The 19377-nt window shown below is 37.7% G+C and overlaps 7 protein-coding genes across 7 annotated transcripts; 4 read left to right on the forward strand and 3 right to left on the reverse strand.

Annotated features, from left to right (window-relative positions):
- The first annotated feature begins 73 nt into the window (after window positions 1–73).
- On the forward strand, window positions 74–4362 carry LOC17891021 (CRM-domain containing factor CFM3, chloroplastic/mitochondrial). The gene is made up of 8 exons (XM_006296877.2): window positions 74–1078; window positions 1521–1989; window positions 2066–2196; window positions 2391–2834; window positions 2995–3151; window positions 3281–3573; window positions 3659–3718; window positions 3839–4362. The coding sequence occupies exons 1-8, from the start codon at window positions 158–160 to the stop codon at window positions 4001–4003; spliced, it is 2640 nt and encodes an 879-aa protein (XP_006296939.2). The 5' UTR covers window positions 74–157; the 3' UTR covers window positions 4004–4362.
- Window positions 4363–4702: 340 nt separating this feature from the next.
- On the reverse strand, window positions 4703–7003 carry LOC17890737 (NAC domain-containing protein 100). Its single transcript, XM_006299732.2, has 3 exons — window positions 6752–7003; window positions 5801–6069; window positions 4703–5483 (listed from the first exon to the last, which is right to left on the reverse strand). The coding sequence occupies exons 1-3, from the start codon at window positions 6903–6905 to the stop codon at window positions 4971–4973; spliced, it is 936 nt and encodes a 311-aa protein (XP_006299794.1). The 5' UTR covers window positions 6906–7003; the 3' UTR covers window positions 4703–4970.
- A 2580-nt stretch (window positions 7004–9583) lies between these two features.
- On the forward strand, window positions 9584–11043 carry LOC111831486 (NADH dehydrogenase [ubiquinone] 1 beta subcomplex subunit 10-B). Its single transcript, XM_023785891.1, has 3 exons — window positions 9584–9926; window positions 10210–10265; window positions 10832–11043. The coding sequence occupies exons 1-2, from the start codon at window positions 9638–9640 to the stop codon at window positions 10239–10241; spliced, it is 321 nt and encodes a 106-aa protein (XP_023641659.1). The 5' UTR covers window positions 9584–9637; the 3' UTR covers window positions 10242–10265; window positions 10832–11043.
- A 51-nt stretch (window positions 11044–11094) lies between these two features.
- On the reverse strand, window positions 11095–12312 carry LOC17892826 (protein SLOW GREEN 1, chloroplastic). Its single transcript, XM_006299802.2, has one exon. It carries the CDS (start codon window positions 12200–12202, stop codon window positions 11231–11233), a length of 972 nt encoding a protein of 323 aa, XP_006299864.1. The 5' UTR covers window positions 12203–12312; the 3' UTR covers window positions 11095–11230.
- Window positions 12313–12417: 105 nt separating this feature from the next.
- On the forward strand, window positions 12418–14159 carry LOC17890669 (calcineurin subunit B). The gene is made up of 7 exons (XM_006300101.2): window positions 12418–12519; window positions 12700–12785; window positions 12867–12991; window positions 13084–13180; window positions 13275–13384; window positions 13767–13841; window positions 13958–14159. Exons 2-7 carry the CDS (start codon window positions 12716–12718, stop codon window positions 14006–14008), a joined length of 528 nt encoding a protein of 175 aa, XP_006300163.1. The 5' UTR covers window positions 12418–12519; window positions 12700–12715; the 3' UTR covers window positions 14009–14159.
- A 472-nt stretch (window positions 14160–14631) lies between these two features.
- LOC17893532 (aluminum-activated malate transporter 9) lies at window positions 14632–17447 on the forward strand. The gene is made up of 6 exons (XM_006297195.2): window positions 14632–15094; window positions 15453–15590; window positions 15675–15944; window positions 16032–16168; window positions 16266–16412; window positions 16591–17447. Exons 1-6 carry the CDS (start codon window positions 14686–14688, stop codon window positions 17296–17298), a joined length of 1809 nt encoding a protein of 602 aa, XP_006297257.1. The 5' UTR covers window positions 14632–14685; the 3' UTR covers window positions 17299–17447.
- Window positions 17448–17694: 247 nt separating this feature from the next.
- LOC17891983 (protein PLANT CADMIUM RESISTANCE 7) lies at window positions 17695–18722 on the reverse strand. Its single transcript, XM_006296726.2, has 4 exons — window positions 18472–18722; window positions 18287–18358; window positions 17990–18202; window positions 17695–17893 (listed from the first exon to the last, which is right to left on the reverse strand). The coding sequence occupies exons 1-4, from the start codon at window positions 18533–18535 to the stop codon at window positions 17832–17834; spliced, it is 411 nt and encodes a 136-aa protein (XP_006296788.1). The 5' UTR covers window positions 18536–18722; the 3' UTR covers window positions 17695–17831.
- Window positions 18723–19377: the final 655 nt, after the last annotated feature.

Genomic DNA, 19377 nt, shown 5'->3' on the forward strand with positions numbered 1-19377 from the left:
CTTTAAAAGCCCAATTGAAAGACCCATTATTTAAAACCCAAAACAATCTTATCCGTATGGTCGAGTAATCCAGCTTATCCGCCTGCACTCCAGTATCCAAAACAATGGCGAAGAAGACACTTCGCTGAAGCTTTCTCCAGACTTTTTCAGCGTGTCAATGGCTTTGGTCCCGCTTAATTTTACGGAAATGCCACTGAGATGCTCTCTTCCTTTGACCTCGAGTTCTCGTTACTGTTCGTCTCCTTCGCTCCACGCATTGCTCTTCTATTCCTTGGGTGTGAAACCCTCGCGCCAGCTAATTATTCGGCCATTCTCGTCGCTCCGTACGAGTGAGCGTAGCAACAACAGGAGCCATAACAACCGTCGATTAGATAATCGGAATCATAAACCTAGTCCTCCTTGGATCGATAAGTGGCCTCCGTCATCCTCCGGAGCTGGCAGTGATCATTCCGGGAAGAAAGGTGGTGAACACAACGGCGGAGCTAAAATTCGGTCGGCGGAGGAGGAAGCAGAAGCGAAACTTCGGTATTTGGAGCGGGATAAAGGACAAAACGCGATTGAGAGGATTGTTCTTCGGCTACGGAATTTAGGATTAGGTTCGGATGATGAGGAGGATGTGGAAGATGACGAGGAGAGTGGAATGAACGGCGGGGATGTAAAATTGGTGACTGGAGAAGAGAGATTGGGGGATTTGTTGAAGAGGGAGTGGGTGAGGCCTGATATGATGCTTGCTGAGGGAGAAGAGAGTGAAGAAGAGGATGATGTATTATTGCCATGGGAGAAGAATGAGCAAGAACAGGCGGCGGAGAGAGTAGAAGGAGAGGGAGGAGTGGCGGTGATGACGAAAAGGAGAGCTAGAGCTCCATCACTGGCAGAGCTTACGGTTGAGGATTCTGAGTTACGGCGGCTGAGGAGGGATGGAATGTATTTGAGGGTAAGGATCAATATACCTAAAGCTGGGCTAACGCAGGCTGTGATGGAGAAGATTCATGATACGTGGAGGAAAGAAGAACTTGTGAGGCTCAAGTTCCACGAAGTGCTTGCTCGTGACATGAAGACGGCCCATGAGATAGTTGAGGTTAGTTAGTTCTCTTCCATAGTTCACTGATTACGTCATGGTAGCAGAGGTTTATAAGATATTAGCTCAGCTTCAGGTACAAAACATGATGCGAGATTATCTCATGAGAACGGTTTCTTTATCAATTGGGGATTCACTTCACAGAAGTGAAATGATCCTTTTAGAGGGACAATATTGGAGATTGTGAAGTACCTAAGCTCTATTTAGCTCTGTAATAGAATGGTTGTAGAGCTTTCATTTGAACAGTAGGAATTTGTGGTGGATCTCTCTTGGAAATGGTAACGTAGTTGTGAATAAGGTTAATTTAAGGTCTGGGATAATTAGAATGGGTGGAGCTGAGCACGTCTGTTAGAATTATTTTGGAGTAACATGACTGCGTAGGAGATGCATGTCAAACCTTAAGGTTTGAAAGAAAACTGATAAGATTTACTCTAATGGGCAGCGTCGAACTGGTGGAATGGTGATATGGAGGGCTGGAAGTGTAATGGTGGTTTATCGTGGACTTGACTATCAAGGACCTTCTGTGATCTCTAATCGAATGGCCGGACCTAAAGAAACTCTTTTTGTCCCAGATGTATCGTCTGCTGGCGATGAAGCAACAAATGCCAAAGATAACCAAAATCCACCTTTGGAAATCAGAGACCCGATCGTCAAGAACCCTATTCGCAAGCAGAATATGACAGAAGAAGAAATTGAATTTAACAATCTATTAGACAGCTTAGGTCCACGTTTTCAAGAATGGTGGGGTACTGGGGTGCTACCTGTGGACGCTGACTTACTACCTCCTACAGTTCCTGGTTATAAAACACCTTTCAGGCTTCTTCCTACTGGGATGAGATCAAATTTGACCAATGCTGAAATGACAAATCTCAGGAAGATTGGTAAAACTCTCCCATGCCATTTTGCTCTTGGTAAGATGCTTTCTGATCCTAGATGGTTCTTCTGTTTGGTGTGCCGAGGTTTAAAACTTGAATATGCTCATTACAGGCAGGAACAGAAATCACCAAGGACTGGCCGCTGCAATACTCCAAATCTGGGAGAAAAGTCTGATTGCAAAGATCGCTGTGAAGCGAGGTATCCAAAATACAAATAACAAACTTATGGCGGACGAGCTGAAGGTCTCTCTTATCTTTTTTTCTCTAAAGTCCAATTATAGGGAAAAGTGAATACTAAAGCAGTCCATATATTGATTAAAAAAATAGTAGAAAGTATCTGTCATCACCCTGTGCCCAATTCTATGGATTTAGGACATATTTAAATATTTACACGGAAAGGCTAAGTTCTTTCATTACCTGTTGTCTTGTTGCTATAGGCATTGACAGGAGGTGTCTTGCTGCTCAGAAATAAGTATTACATTGTAATATACCGAGGGAAAGACTTCCTTCCTTCAAGTGTTGCAGCTACTTTGGCAGAAAGACAAGAATTAACAAAAGAGATTCAAGATGTTGAAGAGAGGGTAAGAACTCGCGACATTGAGGCTATTCAGCCTGTTGGTGACAAAGTACCGGTAGAAAGACAAGAATTAACAGAAGAGATTCAACATGTCGAAGAGAGCGTAAGAACTCGCGACATTAAGGCTATTCAGCCTGTTGGTGACAAAGTACCAGCAGAAGCTGGCACTCTGGCCGAGTTTTATGAGGCTCAAGCGCGATGGGGGAAAGAAATAACTCCAGACCATCGAGAAAAGATGATTGAAGAAGCTTCAAGGGTGGCAAATGCGAGAGTTGTTAAAAGAATCCAGCACAAACTAAACATTGTAAGTAGACTTCTTTTTTTCTGGTTGCTAATTTGTAACTTGAGGTCTATTGTGAGATGTCTTGTGGCAACTGTGATTGTAAGTCATATTAGTGTATCTAACTTCTCCTGTGATAGTAAGTCGTATTAGTGTATCTAACTTCTCCCTTGGTTTGTAACAGGGCCAATCCAAATTTCAACGAGCAGAGAAACTGTTGTCCAAAATAGAAGCCTCTATGATTCCAAATGGGCCTGATTATGATCAAGAGGTCATCTCCGAGGAAGAAAGAGCTATGTTCCGGAAAGTGGGATTGAAAATGAAGGCATACTTACCCTTAGGTGAGTCCTGTTCTCTTAAGCATTGTTGCTCTATCCTGTATGTGTGCAGTAACTAAGATGTTGTAATATAATGGAACATCTCTCGTCTTGTTATATGAATTCACTGTTTTTTTTACGTTAACCTAACAGGTATCCGTGGTGTTTTCGATGGAGTCATCGAAAATATGCATTTGCATTGGAAGCACAGAGAATTGGTGAAGCTTATATCAAAACAGAAGAACCTTGCATTTGTTGAGGACACGGCTCGGTTACTGGAATACGAAAGCGGTGGAGTTCTTGTGGCAATAGAAAAGGTTCCTAAAGGATTTGCTCTTATCTATTACCGTGGGAAGAATTACAGGAGACCCATTAGCTTGAGACCAAGAAATCTTCTGACAAAAGCAAAAGCATTGAAACGATCCATCGCTATGCAACGCCATGAGGTGCGAAATTCCTGAAGTTTTCTACACAAGTTGTATTTATATTCACAAGTTGCTTACTGAAACTTCTCTTTTGCGATTATTGCAGGCCCTTAGTCAGCATATATCTGAACTGGAGAGAACAATAGAGCAAATGCAGAGCCAACTCGTAAGTAGTCTTTTTCAACTGGCGATGTCTAAGAGTCCAATAACTTTAATCTTCTGACACTATTAAGTTCCCTTTGCGTTGGTGTTCTGCTCTGATTCACCTACGTGCTGGTTTTTGTAGACCGCAAAGAACCCGTCATACAATGAATCAGAATGGGAGAACGATGATGATGATGATGACGAGGATGAGAAAGATGATGTGGAGGATAATGAGAGTGATTGGGATGAAAGTGATGACGAATCTGCTATTTCTAGTATCGAAGAAGCTGGTAATTCATCTCGCTAAGCAGAAAAAGTGTTTCGACACATGCATTGTCCTATCTCAGGAGGTTGAAGCTAACGATGAGATATCACAGAAATGGTTCTATACACACTGATGGGAAAAGAAAAGAAAGAGTACAGTAAGTGGTGATTTATCATCGACGTGTAAGGTAGAGTCTCTTGTTGCAGAGATCACATAATCTACGAGTTCAAAAAGCAAAACCTGGTCCGTCTATATCAGCCTAGCCCGTGGGGAAGAAAATAGCATCCATATATAGTTCTTGTTTTCAAATACATTTTAAGTTTTGCCAGTGTATCATCATTATTTTATAAAAAAAATATTATAATTTAATCAAATGTATATTAAATCTGAAGTCCTCTCGACTAGTGTGATCTCAAGAATTTCTGCATTTCTGGAACCATTAGTTAACCGAGAAATGTTCATCTGGCCGATTGATCTAGTAGTTGCCATGTTCTACGTACGTGATGATTGAGTACATTTTAAATTTTGGCAAAGAGCCAAATCCTTGGGTCTGTGAAGTTGGCATGCGACATTTATTATCATATAAGCCCTAGCTGTGAGAAAACAAATATTCAAATCGACTACTCATGCCTTAGTCCTCTATATTAAACCAAATGGACTCAAATATGTCCAAATCAACGAGCGCTGATGATTTGGGCTCCCTTCGCTCTGTTCTTAATTTAAGGCTCAAACGACGACCCATGTTAACAAGTAATATATACATGAAATGAAAACTACAAAGGCTATATATATATAAGACGTGTCTTTGTCCCCCTTCACATTAAAGGACGTAGACATGCATGGGAAGACTTTTCCCTAGTTTCACATAAAAGATACACTAATTATTAATTTACTTGATACCCATAAATGATCTACGTGTGTGTAAATGATACAATTGATAAAATTGATGGAGATTACATAAGTAGGGACTAGGGAATCTCAAATTTAATATACGTGATTTGAATCCCCTTCACCATATGGAGTCCATATTAAACGCTTCCTCTTGTGGTTGTGCTTGTGCTTGAGACGAACTTGAACCATTTTGCATAATATTGGAGACCACTCCTTGTTGAAGAGGAGACGGGTTGAAATTGGGAATCATCTCTTTTTGGAAACCGTAAGTGTTCCTAATTTGGAAAGCCTTGAGCAACAAAGAGTTGATTGGAGATAAAGGCGGACCAAGTAGACTTGTTGTCCAAGAAGGAATATTAGAACTAGCCATGTTGAGACCAGCCGTACTTGTCGTATTGTCTTCTGAATAGACATTGCGCTGCGAATTATATTGATGGATTTGATTATTGTAGTCGATGGTCGATGAGTTTGAATTCAGATTCGGAAGCTCGATATCTTCAAATTCATTTGCCATTGATGAATTGGCATCGCATGGAGATCCAAAAGAAGGTTGTGAAGATTGAGGTTGTTGCTCTTGTGCTTTCTTCGTTGCCGTGCTCTTTTCGAAAACCCTACACACTACCCATTCCTCCTGAAAAATTCATAGAATCAAGATTATGTATTAATTTTAAAAATATTAACTTTTATGATTTCTGTTTTTTAAAGTAAGTGTATATTAAGTGGGGTTTTATATATAGGGTATATATACGAGTTCGTCAGGCATGTCTCAAGAGTATAAAAATCCATAGTCCGTACTCCATAATATTGTAACAAGACTGTATTATGTTTCATTAGACTCACTACATATGTATCATGATGATACAATAATACATATGCATTGTCAGAATATTTATATTGTTTAAAAAAGTGCATATTAATCAATATTCAAGTTAATGTACATATATGTACCTTATTGGTGGGGTTGAAGGGTTGTTTGCTCTCAAGCCTGTACTCATGCATAACCCAATTGCTTTTCTCACCTTTGGGAGCTCGTCCTTTGTAGAAAACTAGGGTTTTCTTCATCCCTACCAACATTCCACTTCGGTATATCTCTTTATCTTTCCCCGTGGTTTTCCAATAACCGGCTTCTGTTGCTCGGTTTGTCCGCAAACCGGTTGGATATTTCCGGTCCCTTTGGCTGAAGAAATACCACTCTTTCTCTCCCATTGAAGCTTTGGCTGCATATGTACAAGATACCATCAGCATATGGGTTACATGTAATTGGTAAATGGTAATCACATCAGACATCACAATGGTCTACGTATATGTGAACGTAACATACTATCAAATTTTGTGGATAAATGTAATATAATGATTCAAGTACAATATACTAACCACTAGCTAGAAAATTATATATATGGTCTATCTATTCTCCACATGTTTGGTAGGCTAGATACACCTATAGAAATTAAATGTATGGTAACTATGGTAACTGGAACAAACTATGGTTTCATTTATAAAGTGGTACATGATGCACGTATTCATCTAAGTATATATTGTTATATAAGCGTATATTATGTCTTTTAGCGATGTTATATATATGGTATGACCGTATCAATGAGTATGTAAAATCCATTTTAATCATATTTGCTAAAGACATGATTGATTGATTGATTTTTCTTTTTTACATATTATATTATATATTCTACGTACGTTTTCTAAAATTATTATATGAAAAATCCAGAGACAAAAACTATAGAACTGAAGCATACCCATATATTCTTATATACTACCAAAAGGGCAAAACTATTGTTGGACAAATTAGGGAACACGATTCATTTGGATGTGATATAAACACAGGGGAACAGTATATATATACAAGAAACACATCTTATAGAGATTATCAAAGTATATATATACCTGGCAAATCCCAAGGTTCACACTTGTTGAGATCAACGTCGACGACAGCTTTACCGGTGAATCCTGTATCGGAGACTTTCCGACATAGGTAATGCGTTATGAGCTCCTCGTCTGTCGGATGAAATCTGAACCCTGGAGGAAGATGATCTTCCATTTCTTTTTGTTGTCTTCTTAAACCACTTGAGGCAAGAGAAGAATGGTTCTCCCTTTCTCTCTCTCTCTCTCTCTTTCTTGATGAAGAAGACGAAGGAGATTGACTGCCAAAAGCTTTTCAATAATTAATATGACATAGATGGGGTTTATATATATATATATATATATATATATATATAAGTTCATGACATATATATAACTAAACTATATTTATAAATTAAAATAATGATTTGTGTACCAAATACTGATCTTGAGGTAGAAGCGGCCACGGGTAGTCTTTTTCAACTGTTGATAATTACAGCTAACATTTTGACGATTCAAGGTATTTTCTCCACGCATATATACGTACGTACGTACCATATTTATTTTTATTTTTATTTTTATTACAAAAGATATATGTGTTGTATAAAATGACCATATATAATATATATCAACACTGTAGTAGTGTCTAATAAAATATTTGTCGGCGTATATATTAATGTTCCTTTTAGATTACATTACTATGTTTATAAAAGTAACGTCCGTCTTAATATCTTGCATATAATATATAATTATAGAAACATAATATGGATTTACGTGAGATTTGTCCAACCAACTTCACCAAATTCTACCCACCATGAAACCCTAGTGCCCAATGTAATGTGAACATGCATGCATGGCTTCTCCATATATCCTTTGCTGATCATTTCATCAGCCTTTTTCTTTATTAATTATTATATGAGAATTGTGAAATTCTAAATCTAGACTATTATCGTCAAAACTAATATAAACTGTTATTATAACTATCTTTATTAAATTTATAGCGATTAACTATAAAGAAAATGCATGCTTTCATATTTTATCATTGCATCCCTATTACTCTATGACACATTGCATCCATCTAATTACTCTATTTGACACTTGTCTTTTGGCTCATCTCACACTACCGTATACATCCATACAAATAAACACATGCAATGTTCTAAAATAAAATATATTTATATGCTCAAATTGGGTTTTCGGATATATCAGATATTGCGTTGCATGCGACTGACTCTCATATTACATTGTGAATATATTACTTTCAACTGTATAACTCATATTTTACGTTAAAATGTTTCGTGCAAATATTTCCTCGATTGTCGGGTGTGAAACCAAAATATTGATTTGGTGGACCCAATTATTTTCTTGATACATAGGTAAATAAAATGACCCAAATCATATACATATATGTCTTTCATATAATATATCACAGAAAACGAGTAAAGTTACATACTGTATTAATTGGTCCCTCGCTCAAATAAAACTTTATTACTAATAATTGTAGAAAAACATCAACAAGATGGGATGGTTACCACGGATAAAAATATTTATTCTAGTATATATGTTTTCCTTAATTAAGTTTAACCACTAGTCCTAGAAAATCAAATTTGTTCACATTGGATTTTCTGGTTGAATAGATGGAACAGTCTAGCTATACAGGTCTCTTAGATAGTTTTTTTTTTTGTTGTTGTTGGCAAACAGGTCTCTTAGTTAGTTTAATTCTTAATTACAAGGTTAAAATATTTAATTTACTCAGGAAGAGTGGTTAAAAAATCCCACCAAACTAATGGAATGTGTATATTTTATATATACATATACAAGAAAATAGTATTAAATGTATAAGTCGTAGTTTTCAAATTTTGTAGTAGGCAGAGTTTATTGGGAGATTTTTTTAATTTGTACACGGATATGTTGGTCGTCATATATATAATTAGTAACTAGATTGTCAATCCTACCGTTTGGAAAACTTTTCACAATTAATTCAATTCATCTCCATACTTTTCTCGTCCTTGTTTCTAGGCTTCTGGCTTTCTAGAACCACACACATTACTATCTACATGTTAGCATATATATATTTTATATATGAATGCACGAAGAGAAAGAGAGTTCCCAATATGAATCATGGCTCGTCGTATAATTAGTACATATGGTGACAAATTTATTAGACAAACTTATCAGAATTTTTTTTTCTTACCAAAAAATTCAAAATGGATTGAACAGTTACAATTATGTTTATATTACGAGCTACGATCTAACGTTGAACGTTCTTTTGTATCATTACAATCAAATCCTTTTGTTAATGGATGAATTTTATCAGTTTTATTTGAATCAGTCGTATATTTTTACAACAGGGGCAATATAGCTATACTTGAATCAGTCATATATAGAAATTGCAAATGGTCTATTATTTGCACTAATTAACTTAATAGACGTTAACATTTTAAAAGTATATGATAATCAAAGAGATGAAGTGACACCACGAAACCTCACCTTATATAATTCATTTAAAATCGTAAAAGATTGGAGTCCACATAATCTTCAAATTTTGTCTACACGTTAGATTTTTTTTCTTTTCTAGTGTAGATTTTTCTGTAATCCTTGAAAGTTTTGTCATTATCTACGATAGTAAACAAACAGCCTAATTACAATGTCGTAGACAAGAAACACAAGTTTTTTACAAATAACATTCGATATTATCGAAGTTATTAAAATGCTGTATGAGTTGATACATTTTTATTATTCATGAGTGTATCAATCTCAAATTTACATATTACTCACTTATAAAAAGGCCAAGAGTACGTTGTGCTAAGGCCCATGTATTGGACCTAAATACTAGGCCCAAAGTAAAATCCGAACAAAAGAAAGGTCCCAAACTCAGAGAATCACGAAGAGGACAACGACTGAAGAAGAAGAAGAGAGGAGAAATAAGCAATGGGGAGAAAGAAGGGATTACCGGAGTTCGAAGAGTCGGCGCCGGATGGCTTTGATCCGGAAAATCCTTACAAGGATCCGGTGGCGATGGTTGAGATGAGAGAGCACATCGTTCGGGAGAAATGGATCCAAATCGAGAAGGCTAAGATCTTGCGTGAGAAGGTCAAATGGTGTTACCGCGTCGAAGGAGTCAATCACTACCAGAAATGTCGTCATCTTGTGCAGCAGTATCTCGATTCCACTCGTGGCGTCGGTTGGGGAAAGGACCACCGCCCTATCTCCCTCCACGGTGAGTTTAACGGTGGATGCTTTGCTGAAACGTTTTTATTCGATTCTCTTAAGGTTTTCATTTTCGTCAATTGGTTAATGTCGTGCTGAATTAGTCAATTTTCCTTAGCTCATAGTGCTTTGATTACTAAATGCCATTTGCAAAATTCGTCGAGAAGTCATATTTGGATTGATTTTGATGGTAACTAGTCCATTTGTAAACTTGCTTATCATTCTTTGTTTGATTGATGAATGAAACTGTCGTTTTGAATTGCTAAGTCTGATATTGAGATTTATCTGTGCAGGTCCCAAACCAGAGGCTGTTGAAGCTGATTAATGTTGTGCACCTCATTGATCTGAGGTAAGAAGCTGGTTCTGGAAGGATTGATTTTATATTTTTTCTTGTTTATCGAGAACTTAAGACAAATTCGGCATTTCTGGCTCTAAATTGGTTTTCTTATTGATTCTAGGAACCTAGTTTTAGCCTTTATGTCCGTTGTCTGTTAGACCTGTTTAGTGACTAGCAACCTTTTGTATATAAATTGGTAATGAAGAAAACTAGAATCCAATGTTGGAATTCTTATAACAATCACTTATATTGAAGAATTTAGAAGAAGTGGATGTTAATACGTACGTACTGTACTTGTCATTCTGTTAGGGTCTCAACTTTTTCTCCTCCATCACCAAGCTAATCTTAGTAAATGGGTAGATTATGACAATCTGAAAGGTGAAATTTATTCTGGACCTCAGCATGTGGAAAAGTGTAAAAGTGTTAAGAGTTTAGTTGTGAAACCTCTCAAGTTGACTGTTATGAACTGTGCAAAATGTGAAATTCGAATCTGCTGTACGTTGTTGGTTTATTGTGCACAACCCCCAGCGTTTCACTTTCAGCTGATACAAAGGATTTTCTTGTTTTTTTGGATTCAGTGATGCAGATGTCTGTGCATTTGATAAGGGACATAAAGTGGAATCTTCTCACAAGCTATTGGCTCCCTGATATCTTCCAAACTCTATGCAGATTTCTCTTGTTCTTAGAAACTTGTAGGTCTTCGGACCAACAGATTCCTGTAATTGAGTTTTGAGTGTTGTTACACTCCACATCATCGGTTTCTGATAATCAAATAAGTCTCTTTCCGCTCTCTCTTCGTGCTAATTAATTTTACTGTGTTATAAAATTAAGAATCATAGGATAAACAAAACAAGATCCAAAAATGGATGACTTTCAAAGTTCTACATCGCAAAATTCCAACATAATTTCTCAGGAAAACATCTAATCTTCCGTGTCTTATTCCTCAGATATGATACTATGAGACCTATCTGACTAACTCAGTTGTCATCACCACCACCAAAAAGCTTCATTTTAGATAATGGAGTTCTCAAGTACCCTTCTACTTCAAACTTCTTTGGAGAAAGCTCTCTGTACTTAGCAAACTGTTCCTTGGCTTCGACGTTCTTGTCAAGCAAGCTATAGATCATACCTCGACAAAAATAAGGTCTGAAATCCTTCGGATCCTCTCTTGTTAGCTGCTCGTAGCTCTTCAATGCTTCATCCACGTTCTTCTGCAAGAAATGTATCTGTGCAATGATCAGTCTCACGTCTCTCGCTTCCTTCACCAAATACTCAGCCTCGGCAACAGCTAACGCATCTTCCAGCCTCTGCAGCACTGCATTTCCTTCCCCGGACCTGTCCATGAGCAATGCGTTCTCGAATAAAGCCTCGAACGAGAGTGGCTTTTGTCGGAGAATTTCCTCGAACATTTGGCGTGCGTTTTCCACGCGACCCATTTCTCCTAATAGCCTCGCCATCAAAAACTTCCACTCTGTTTCCTCTGGTTGTGCCGTTACGAGCCTCTCTAGTAGCTTGAGAGCTTCCTCATCTTCTCCTTTCTCTAGCTTCTGCTGCAGGAGTGATCTGAGCGTTTCGACGGCTTCAGGAGTAGAGTCTAGAAGCTCAGACAATGGCGAAGAAGTTTCGATCTCAGACAATTTCTCGTCTTTCACTTCCTCGAAGGTTTCTTCGGTCGTCGTAACCGGAGACTCCGCTTTCACCGGTAAAGTTGCGAACTTTCCGGTCATGGAAACAGCAGCGCCAATGAGAATTGCTGATTTAGCAAAAGATTTGAGCTTTTCCGGAAAACAATAATCGGAACCATTCTGACTTGAGCTAGCTTTGACACGAACAGAAATAAGATCGCGACGAGGAATCAGAGATCCGGTGACCGGAGGTGCTTTGTCGGCGACGAACGAAGAAATCAACGAAGAAGAGAGTGAGGAAGGAGCTGAGAGAGACGAAAACATGGCTTCCACTACTCAGAGCTTCAGAGTATCAATGCTTGCAGAGGCGAAATCAAAGTCGAAAGGAGCAAAGCAGCAACTCCTCCGGATGAACAAGGCGCTTAAACCGCAACGCGCTTAGCTAGGAGCGTGAAATTGAGTTGTATTTGGGCTTGCTATTATATTATTGGGCTTTCAAAAATTGGGTCTTTGGCCTTTTAGTTTTTCTAAGGCAGATCTCCGGCGAAACTTTAGTCTGAGATACGGAAGAATCAGATCAAACGCCTGCGACCAAGAATTTCAGAAGCGGACAGAAGAAGAAAGAGATAAACTTCACATCAGTAAGTTGAGAAAATTCATGTCTTTTGTTTTTGAAATCAGTATCAATTTTTCTTCAATCAACCCTTTACTCGCAATAATCATAAATTTTTCTTGAGTTAGGGATTTCCATGAATCTTACAAGAAATGTTATGTGATCGATAATTAAATTGAGTTGTGATGATTAACCGTGTTTGAATCAGATTGTGAAGGCATAAAATGGGAAACACTTCGTCGATGCTGACTCAATACGACATCGAAGAAGTCCAGAGCCATTGTGATGATCTATGTGAGATTTCCCGACACTCCCTTGTCTGTCTTTTTTCTTATATGTTAACAAATTTTAATGATTTTGTGTGTTTGGCTTCAGTTGAACAGCAGGAGATTCTATCTCTGTATCAAAGGTTTTGCCAGTTAGATCGTAATGCAAAGGGATTTATTTCTGCTGATGAGTTTCTCTCTGTGCCTGAATTTGCAATGAATCCACTATCTCAGGTTTTTACATCTTTCTCTAACTCTGAAATCTGTGAAATCTTGTTGGATTGAATTAGCTTTGTTTTAATTGTTTGCTTGATGTGAAATAACAGAGGCTGCTTAAGATGGTTGATGGTTTGAACTTTAAGGATTTTGTGGCTTTCCTGTCTGCATTTAGTGCCAAGGCAAGTCTACGACAAAAAGTTCAACGTAAGTAGATATGTTTCCCTCAAAATCGATTTTGTGGCAAATCTTCACTTTCACTTTGTTGTATGGAAAGATCATTAGACTTCTTTGTTTCCAGTGATCTTTAAAGTCTATGATTCGGACTGCAACGGGAAGGTCTCCTTTAAAGATATCATGGAAGTGTTGCGGGACTTATCGGGATCATTCATGTCTGATGAGCAAAGAGAGGTATGATGTATAGAAAGTTGGTAACTTTTAAATTTATGGAAAGCGACTACACTATATGAGTATATGTTAGAATATGACTAAAAGAATCAAACATCATTAATCTACTAAAACCTTCTTGTTAGCGTGCAATGATTGTTTTGCAGAAACTCTATTCAGCTAAAATGTTTCCTCATTTTAATTGTTTTGTTGTTCCATTACTATTTGACATATCAGTCAAACTTTGAAATAAATGCTAGAGTTTATCCTTTTGTTCTCTTATGCTCTTTTACTCTTTATCATGTTGGGATCCAATCTCTCTGCTTTAATTGTTAAGGTTATGATCATGAGCAGTGTTTAAAGTCAGCGAAACAAGTGTTCACACCATGTGTCGTGTGTGTTGTAGGAAGTACTGAGCCAGGTTTTGAAGGAATCAGGATACACAAGTGACTCTTTCTTAACACTGGAGGATTTCATAAAGGTACAAATTTTAACTCGTTGTGATTCTTATCATCAGAACTGCAGTAATGTTCCAACTAGTCACATTCCTAGAATCTGAAACTGCATCTCCACTCTTGTGTATCTCCAATGTCACAGATCTTTGGGAGTTGCAGACCGGAGATGGACGTCGAAATTCCTGTGGACTAGGTTTATGATCAATATCATCAAAACACAACACTCAAAATCTCATCGTGTATTTTGTCCACACTGTCACTAGAATAATCCTTCCTTGTAATTGATTACACCATTGCATGTTCTTTCCTAACATTCTTATGAAGTTTTGCATGTTTCCTCAACATTGTTTCCTCTTGTTAGCTTATTGACATATGTTAGACTTTAGATCCTAATCTCGTTTTTAATCGAGAAAAGGAAGAACAAAAAAAACTTTGGAACGGAACAAAATAGTCACGGAATCTCGATTTTGTAAAAATGAATGGTCAAAGGAAGAGTCTGAAGTTCAACGCTTACGTGTTTTGTAAAGAGTAGTTATTTGCATATTAAAATTTAAACATAGCTTAAAGAAAAGAAAATAGTATACTAATTATAGTAATTAGATTGACATATTGTATGTCGACAAGTAACGTGACGTAACGTAACGTAACTAAAGTAGCATTCAAATCTACTTTAGTAGCATTATTGCCCACACACAAGTCATTATAATATTAAAGAGAAGGAATTGAAACGTCGTCGTTTTGCTTCATAATGTGACCACTTTATTCACCTACTAAGGTCCACCACCACTAACAGTTTCGTCAGTCAATAATATCTTCGCCATTCTCTTTTTCAAACAAAGCTTTTTTTCTTCCCTGAGAATCCGTCTAGTAATGGCGGCGAAGCAAGGTTCCTTCAGGCAAGGGATACTCGAGAAACGGGAGAGGCTTCTTTCGAATAATGGATTCTCCGATTTCAGATTCAACGACATCGAATCGAACGATCTTCTCGAAGGTCACAACAACAACCATGAAAGAACAAGGACAAGGCTATGTTGCTGCTGTTCGTGTGGTAGTCTATCTGAGAAAATCTCAGGAGTGTTCAACGAGGTTAAAGATGTGGCGAGGAAGGCTTGGGATATGGGAGTGTCTGATCCGAGAAAGATCGTCTTCTCTGCGAAGATTGGTCTCGCTCTCATGATTGTTGCGCTTTTGATTTTTTTCCAGGAGCCTAATCCGGATCTTAGCCGTTACTCTGTTTGGGCTATTCTCACTGTCGTCGTAGTCTTCGAATTCACGATCGGTATATCTTAATCTTCCTTCTTCATATCTCACTATTCCCGAGGTTTTTTTAGTTTTCCCACAATTTTGGTGGTTCAATCACGAGTGTTGGAAATCAACTTGAATTGGAATTTTCTGGATTTGGTTTTGTTTCATTTGTTTAAGAAATAGCGGGCGTCGTTGCTTTCATCTCTAGAATGAATTCGTCGTTTTCTTCTTTTTAAAAATTAAAATAAAATGCAAGTGTTGGGGTTTGCTTGGACTGTATTTGACGATTACTGTAGCATTGAACTTAATCAGCTTTAGTTACATCTCTGCAATGGTTTTGTTTATGTGAAAATTTTTGTATTATAACTCTACATTGTTGTTGGTTGCTATAGGAGCTACGCTAAGCAAAGGGTTTAATAGAGCGCTTGGGACATTATCTGCTGGAGGTCTTGCTCTTGGAATGGCTGAGCTTTCCACATTATTTGGTGACTGGGAAGAGCTCTTCTGCACTCTTAGTATCTTCTGCATTGGTATGTTAATGCCATCTGGCATCTTCAATTCTTGTACAGTCATTTTTGGATTTAGCTCTGCTTATGTATGTTTCTGTATGACAGGGTTTCTCGCAACTTTCATGAAACTATACCCAGCGATGAAAGCTTACGAATACGGGTTTCGGGTTTTCTTGCTTACGTATTGCTATATTCTGATTTCTGGGTTCAGAACTGGACAGTTCATAGAAGTGGCTATCTCTCGGTTTCTGCTTATAGCTCTTGGCGCTGGTGTTAGTTTAGGTGTCAATATGTTTATCTATCCTATATGGGCTGGAGAGGATCTTCATAACCTTGTCGTCAAGAATTTTATGAATGTTGCTACTTCCCTTGAAGGTTGGTAAAACTAAGGTTTTGGCTTTCCAAGTCTTGACAGGAAGATGCTTGTATGGTATAACAAAGGTTTTGGCTTTGGTCTTGCAGGTTGTGTGAATGGATACCTTCGCTGTGTAGAATACGAGAGGATTCCATCCAAAATCCTCACATACCAAGCCTCAGAGGATCCAGTTTACAAGGGTTACAGATCAGCGGTTGAATCAACCAGTCAAGAAGAGTCTTTGGTATTTGTCATTGTGGAATCATTGCTAAGTGTTTTTTTTTCTTGCCTTGCTTCTCGTCTCTGAATTAGTTTGTTGTTTCTTTGTTGTATTTGCAAAGATGAGTTTCGCAATTTGGGAGCCGCCTCACGGACCATACAAGTCATTCAACTACCCATGGAAGAACTATGTCAACCTCAGCGGTGCTCTCAAGCACTGTGCATTCACTGTGATGGCATTGCATGGCTGCATTCTCTCAGAAATCCAGGTAACAACATAGTAGATGACTTGTATGGATAAGAATTTGGGTATTCCTCGTACTATAAGAGATTCAGATACTTGTAGAATTTAGATAGAACCTAAGTAGTAATCCAGTGGTAAGGACAAATCAGAATTTGAGAAATCAGTTGTTCATGAACCGAGCTTAATCTGGGACCATTTGACAGGCACCAGAGGAACGGAGACAAGTTTTCCGGCAAGAACTTCAGAGAGTTGGTGTAGAAGGAGCCAAATTGTTAAGAGAGCTCGGTGAAAAGGTGAAGAAGATGGAGAAGATAGGACCAGACGACCTTCTCTTCGAAGTACACCTAGCTGCAGAAGAATTACAGCACAAGATCGACAAGAAATCATACCTTCTAGTCAATTCCGAATGCTGGGAGATTGGAAACCGAGCCCCCAAGGAATCGCAAGAGCCTCAAGAAGAGCTCTCCCTCGAAGATTCGGAGCCACCAGAGAACCAAGCAACACCGATCTACGCATTCAAATCCCTAAGCGAGGCAGTTTTGGAGATACCAACAAGCTGGGGCGAGAAGAATCATCGTGAGCCATTGAACCATAGACCAACTTTCTCGAAACAGGTATCGTGGCCTGCACGGCTTGTGCTTCCGCCACATATGGAGACAACTAACGGAAATTCACCGCTAGTGGAGACGACAAAGACGTATGAAAGCGCTAGTGCGTTGTCACTCGCAACATTCGCGTCCCTCCTCATTGAGTTCGTTGCTAGGTTGCAAAACGTGGTCGACGCATTCGTGGAGCTAAGCAATAAAGCGAATTTCAAGGAGCCTGAGATTGTTACCGCTGCCACAGATACATATTTCTCCGGAGAAAGAGTGGGACTTTGCCCCAAGATACGCCGGTGTTTTGGGTTGTAATTTTCTATTATAGTTGCATCGGCGTGCGAGAGATTATAGTTCGAACTTTGAACTGTTAACTGTAAACTACTAGTAACCTCAACTATACAACTAAATTCGTAAATAATGGCAAAAACATCAGGGGATTTTTTAACCCTTAGTTTCAGAAATGTGTACTGGACCATTTCCCAAATTTAAATCTTATGCAGAACAACTGATTCTATGTAGCTTAAGAGCTTGAAGCAACTAATTCATATATTTGAAATAGGAATAGGTTATCTGAAATTCACACTTATGTTCTGTTCATGAGCTCCCACGAACATGAAAACTCCGGCCACGAAAGAATTATGGAAAGTAACAAATGGATATGTTGTGAACAAATACATTCTTATATTTTCATTTATCAAAACAAACAAATATTGATAAAACTGAAAATAAATTAGAAATAATGTGCTCAATAGAAGAAAATAAAAAAGCTACACCCAAAAGTGTTGTTTTCATTGAACCACTTATTTAACTTATGATTGCAAAACATAAAAACTTTTGAAATATCATCAACCCATCATCTGCTGATTCATGGGAGGAGCCATCCTCCGTTGCACATTCCCATTCCACCCTGTCACATAAAATTTAAATTCATAAAATTACGTTTTCCAACTCATAAAAGTGTACATAAAACTAGGTCAACAGAGATGAAAAAAGTCCAAATTACCGATAGATGGGTCAACACCACGGTTTTTGAGTTCACGGTATTCTTGGCAAAGAGCACAACATTCACAACAGCAGTGAGTGAGGCAATCCGAAGCTGGAGACTCCGGTAACCCGAATCTGTTTCGGATCTTGGTTCGGTAAGTGCATGAGAACAAGCAAGGTAAGCCGACAAAAAAACATAGCAGTCCGTAAAGTATCCCACATCTTGGACAACCTACACATATAATATATACACGTACGACGTCAATAACATGCACACACGCACACACACATATTTGTAAAAAAATGTATAACCTACCGCTCCTTCCTTCGTCGGCAATATCCGCGATCCGTCCAAAAGTGACGCACGGGCAGAAACATGTGAGGCAAACTTATCCAACGTAACGCACACCAAAACGAAGATATTCAAATTATCATTATAATGTAAAATATAATAAAGTTGAATCATGAAAGGGATCACAAAATAAATAAAGAATTTCTAACCAGTTTCACCGTCCTCTGCGCACTGGCAAAGACCAGAAGTCCATTGGTTATCATCCCTTGTCATATTGGATTTTGTTCTTCTCCTGGCTTTACTAGCTTGAACCAAAACTTGCAAAATCTGATTTTTAACAAGATTTTGTTCTGCTCGGTCTTTAAATAATAAGCTGAGAGATTGTAAATAAGTACTTAAGAATTTTTGAAGAGAAATATTTGATTGTTTGTTGTGAGATGTTTTGAGAATGGAGGTTGGGTATGTATATGGTTGATGGTGTCGCTTTGGTCTAATCTTTTAGTACATAGCATTTTTGGAAAAGAATATCATAAAAGTTATATTAAAAAGAAACTTTGAACATTAAAAAGAGATTCTTCACCCCTTAATTAGTACATTCCACTTTCTGTTAAAATGATTTTTTCCTTTATGGAAGGTGATAAATTTTGGGATTGTGAGAGATTTTTGACTAATGTAAAATTTATGTTAACGCGTTTTTGGATTGGGTTAGTCAAACTATATACCGTCTATAAGGAAACTGAGAGATACAATTAATTTAATTTTATCTCTAGGAAAAATTAAAGAATGAAAAGATAAATTGACTCACTGTATCCTAAAATTGCTAATATTTTCAAAGAAATTAGTTAATATGTAATGTAATATTCTGATTCTATATGTAATAATACTACAGTACTTCCAATGAAAGAAGAAAAAATAACTGATAAGAACAAAGTAGAAGGAAAAAAAAAGAAGAAAAAAGTTATCCCAAAACTGTCTAACGAGTGTTGATATGTAAAGAGCACTAATTAATAATAGTCAAAAAGTCATAAACAAAATCTAAGAAATGTTCTTCAACTTAAATGCAATAAAAATGAAACAATTCTACAACTGTAGCAAACATATGCGCTTATGAATGC

Source organism: Capsella rubella, unplaced genomic scaffold, assembly GCF_000375325.1.
Source record: "Capsella rubella cultivar Monte Gargano unplaced genomic scaffold, Caprub1_0 scaffold_3, whole genome shotgun sequence".
In the NCBI taxonomy this organism is placed as follows: domain Eukaryota; kingdom Viridiplantae; phylum Streptophyta; class Magnoliopsida; order Brassicales; family Brassicaceae; genus Capsella; species Capsella rubella.

Bases quoted from the DNA above. Each gene is read 5' to 3' on its own strand.
- LOC17890737 (XM_006299732.2), bottom strand. From the start codon at position 6,905: ATGGAAGATCATCTTCCTCCAGGGTTCAGATTTCATCCGACAGACGAG. The intron at 6,070-6,751 runs GTATATATATAC...GTACATATGCAG, and splicing joins TGAACCTTGGGATTTGCCAG to CCAAAGCTTCAATGGGAGAG. The intron at 5,484-5,800 runs GTACATATATGT...TGAATTTTTCAG, and splicing joins CCTTCAACCCCACCAATAAG to GAGGAATGGGTAGTGTGTAG.
- LOC17891021 (XM_006296877.2), top strand. From the start codon at position 158: ATGGCTTTGGTCCCGCTTAATTTTACGGAAATGCCACTGAGATGCTCT. The intron at 1,079-1,520 runs GTTAGTTAGTTC...TCTAATGGGCAG, and splicing joins CGGCCCATGAGATAGTTGAG to CGTCGAACTGGTGGAATGGT. The intron at 1,990-2,065 runs GTAAGATGCTTT...TGCTCATTACAG, and splicing joins CCCATGCCATTTTGCTCTTG to GCAGGAACAGAAATCACCAA.
- LOC111831486 (XM_023785891.1), top strand. From the start codon at position 9,638: ATGGGGAGAAAGAAGGGATTACCGGAGTTCGAAGAGTCGGCGCCGGAT. The intron at 9,927-10,209 runs GTGAGTTTAACG...TTATCTGTGCAG, and splicing joins CCGCCCTATCTCCCTCCACG to GTCCCAAACCAGAGGCTGTT.
- LOC17890669 (XM_006300101.2), top strand. From the start codon at position 12,716: ATGGGAAACACTTCGTCGATGCTGACTCAATACGACATCGAAGAAGTC. The intron at 12,786-12,866 runs GTGAGATTTCCC...GTTTGGCTTCAG, and splicing joins GAGCCATTGTGATGATCTAT to TTGAACAGCAGGAGATTCTA. The intron at 13,181-13,274 runs GTAAGTAGATAT...CTTTGTTTCCAG, and splicing joins TCTACGACAAAAAGTTCAAC to TGATCTTTAAAGTCTATGAT.
- LOC17891983 (XM_006296726.2), bottom strand. From the start codon at position 18,535: ATGACAAGGGATGATAACCAATGGACTTCTGGTCTTTGCCAGTGCGCA. The intron at 18,359-18,471 runs GTTAGAAATTCT...ACGTTGGATAAG, and splicing joins CGCAGAGGACGGTGAAACTG to TTTGCCTCACATGTTTCTGC. The intron at 18,203-18,286 runs GTAGGTTATACA...TTATATGTGTAG, and splicing joins TGCCGACGAAGGAAGGAGCG to GTTGTCCAAGATGTGGGATA.
- LOC17893532 (XM_006297195.2), top strand. From the start codon at position 14,686: ATGGCGGCGAAGCAAGGTTCCTTCAGGCAAGGGATACTCGAGAAACGG. The intron at 15,945-16,031 runs GTTGGTAAAACT...TTGGTCTTGCAG, and splicing joins TGTTGCTACTTCCCTTGAAG to GTTGTGTGAATGGATACCTT. The intron at 16,169-16,265 runs GTATTTGTCATT...GTATTTGCAAAG, and splicing joins CCAGTCAAGAAGAGTCTTTG to ATGAGTTTCGCAATTTGGGA.
- LOC17892826 (XM_006299802.2), bottom strand. From the start codon at position 12,202: ATGTTTTCGTCTCTCTCAGCTCCTTCCTCACTCTCTTCTTCGTTGATT.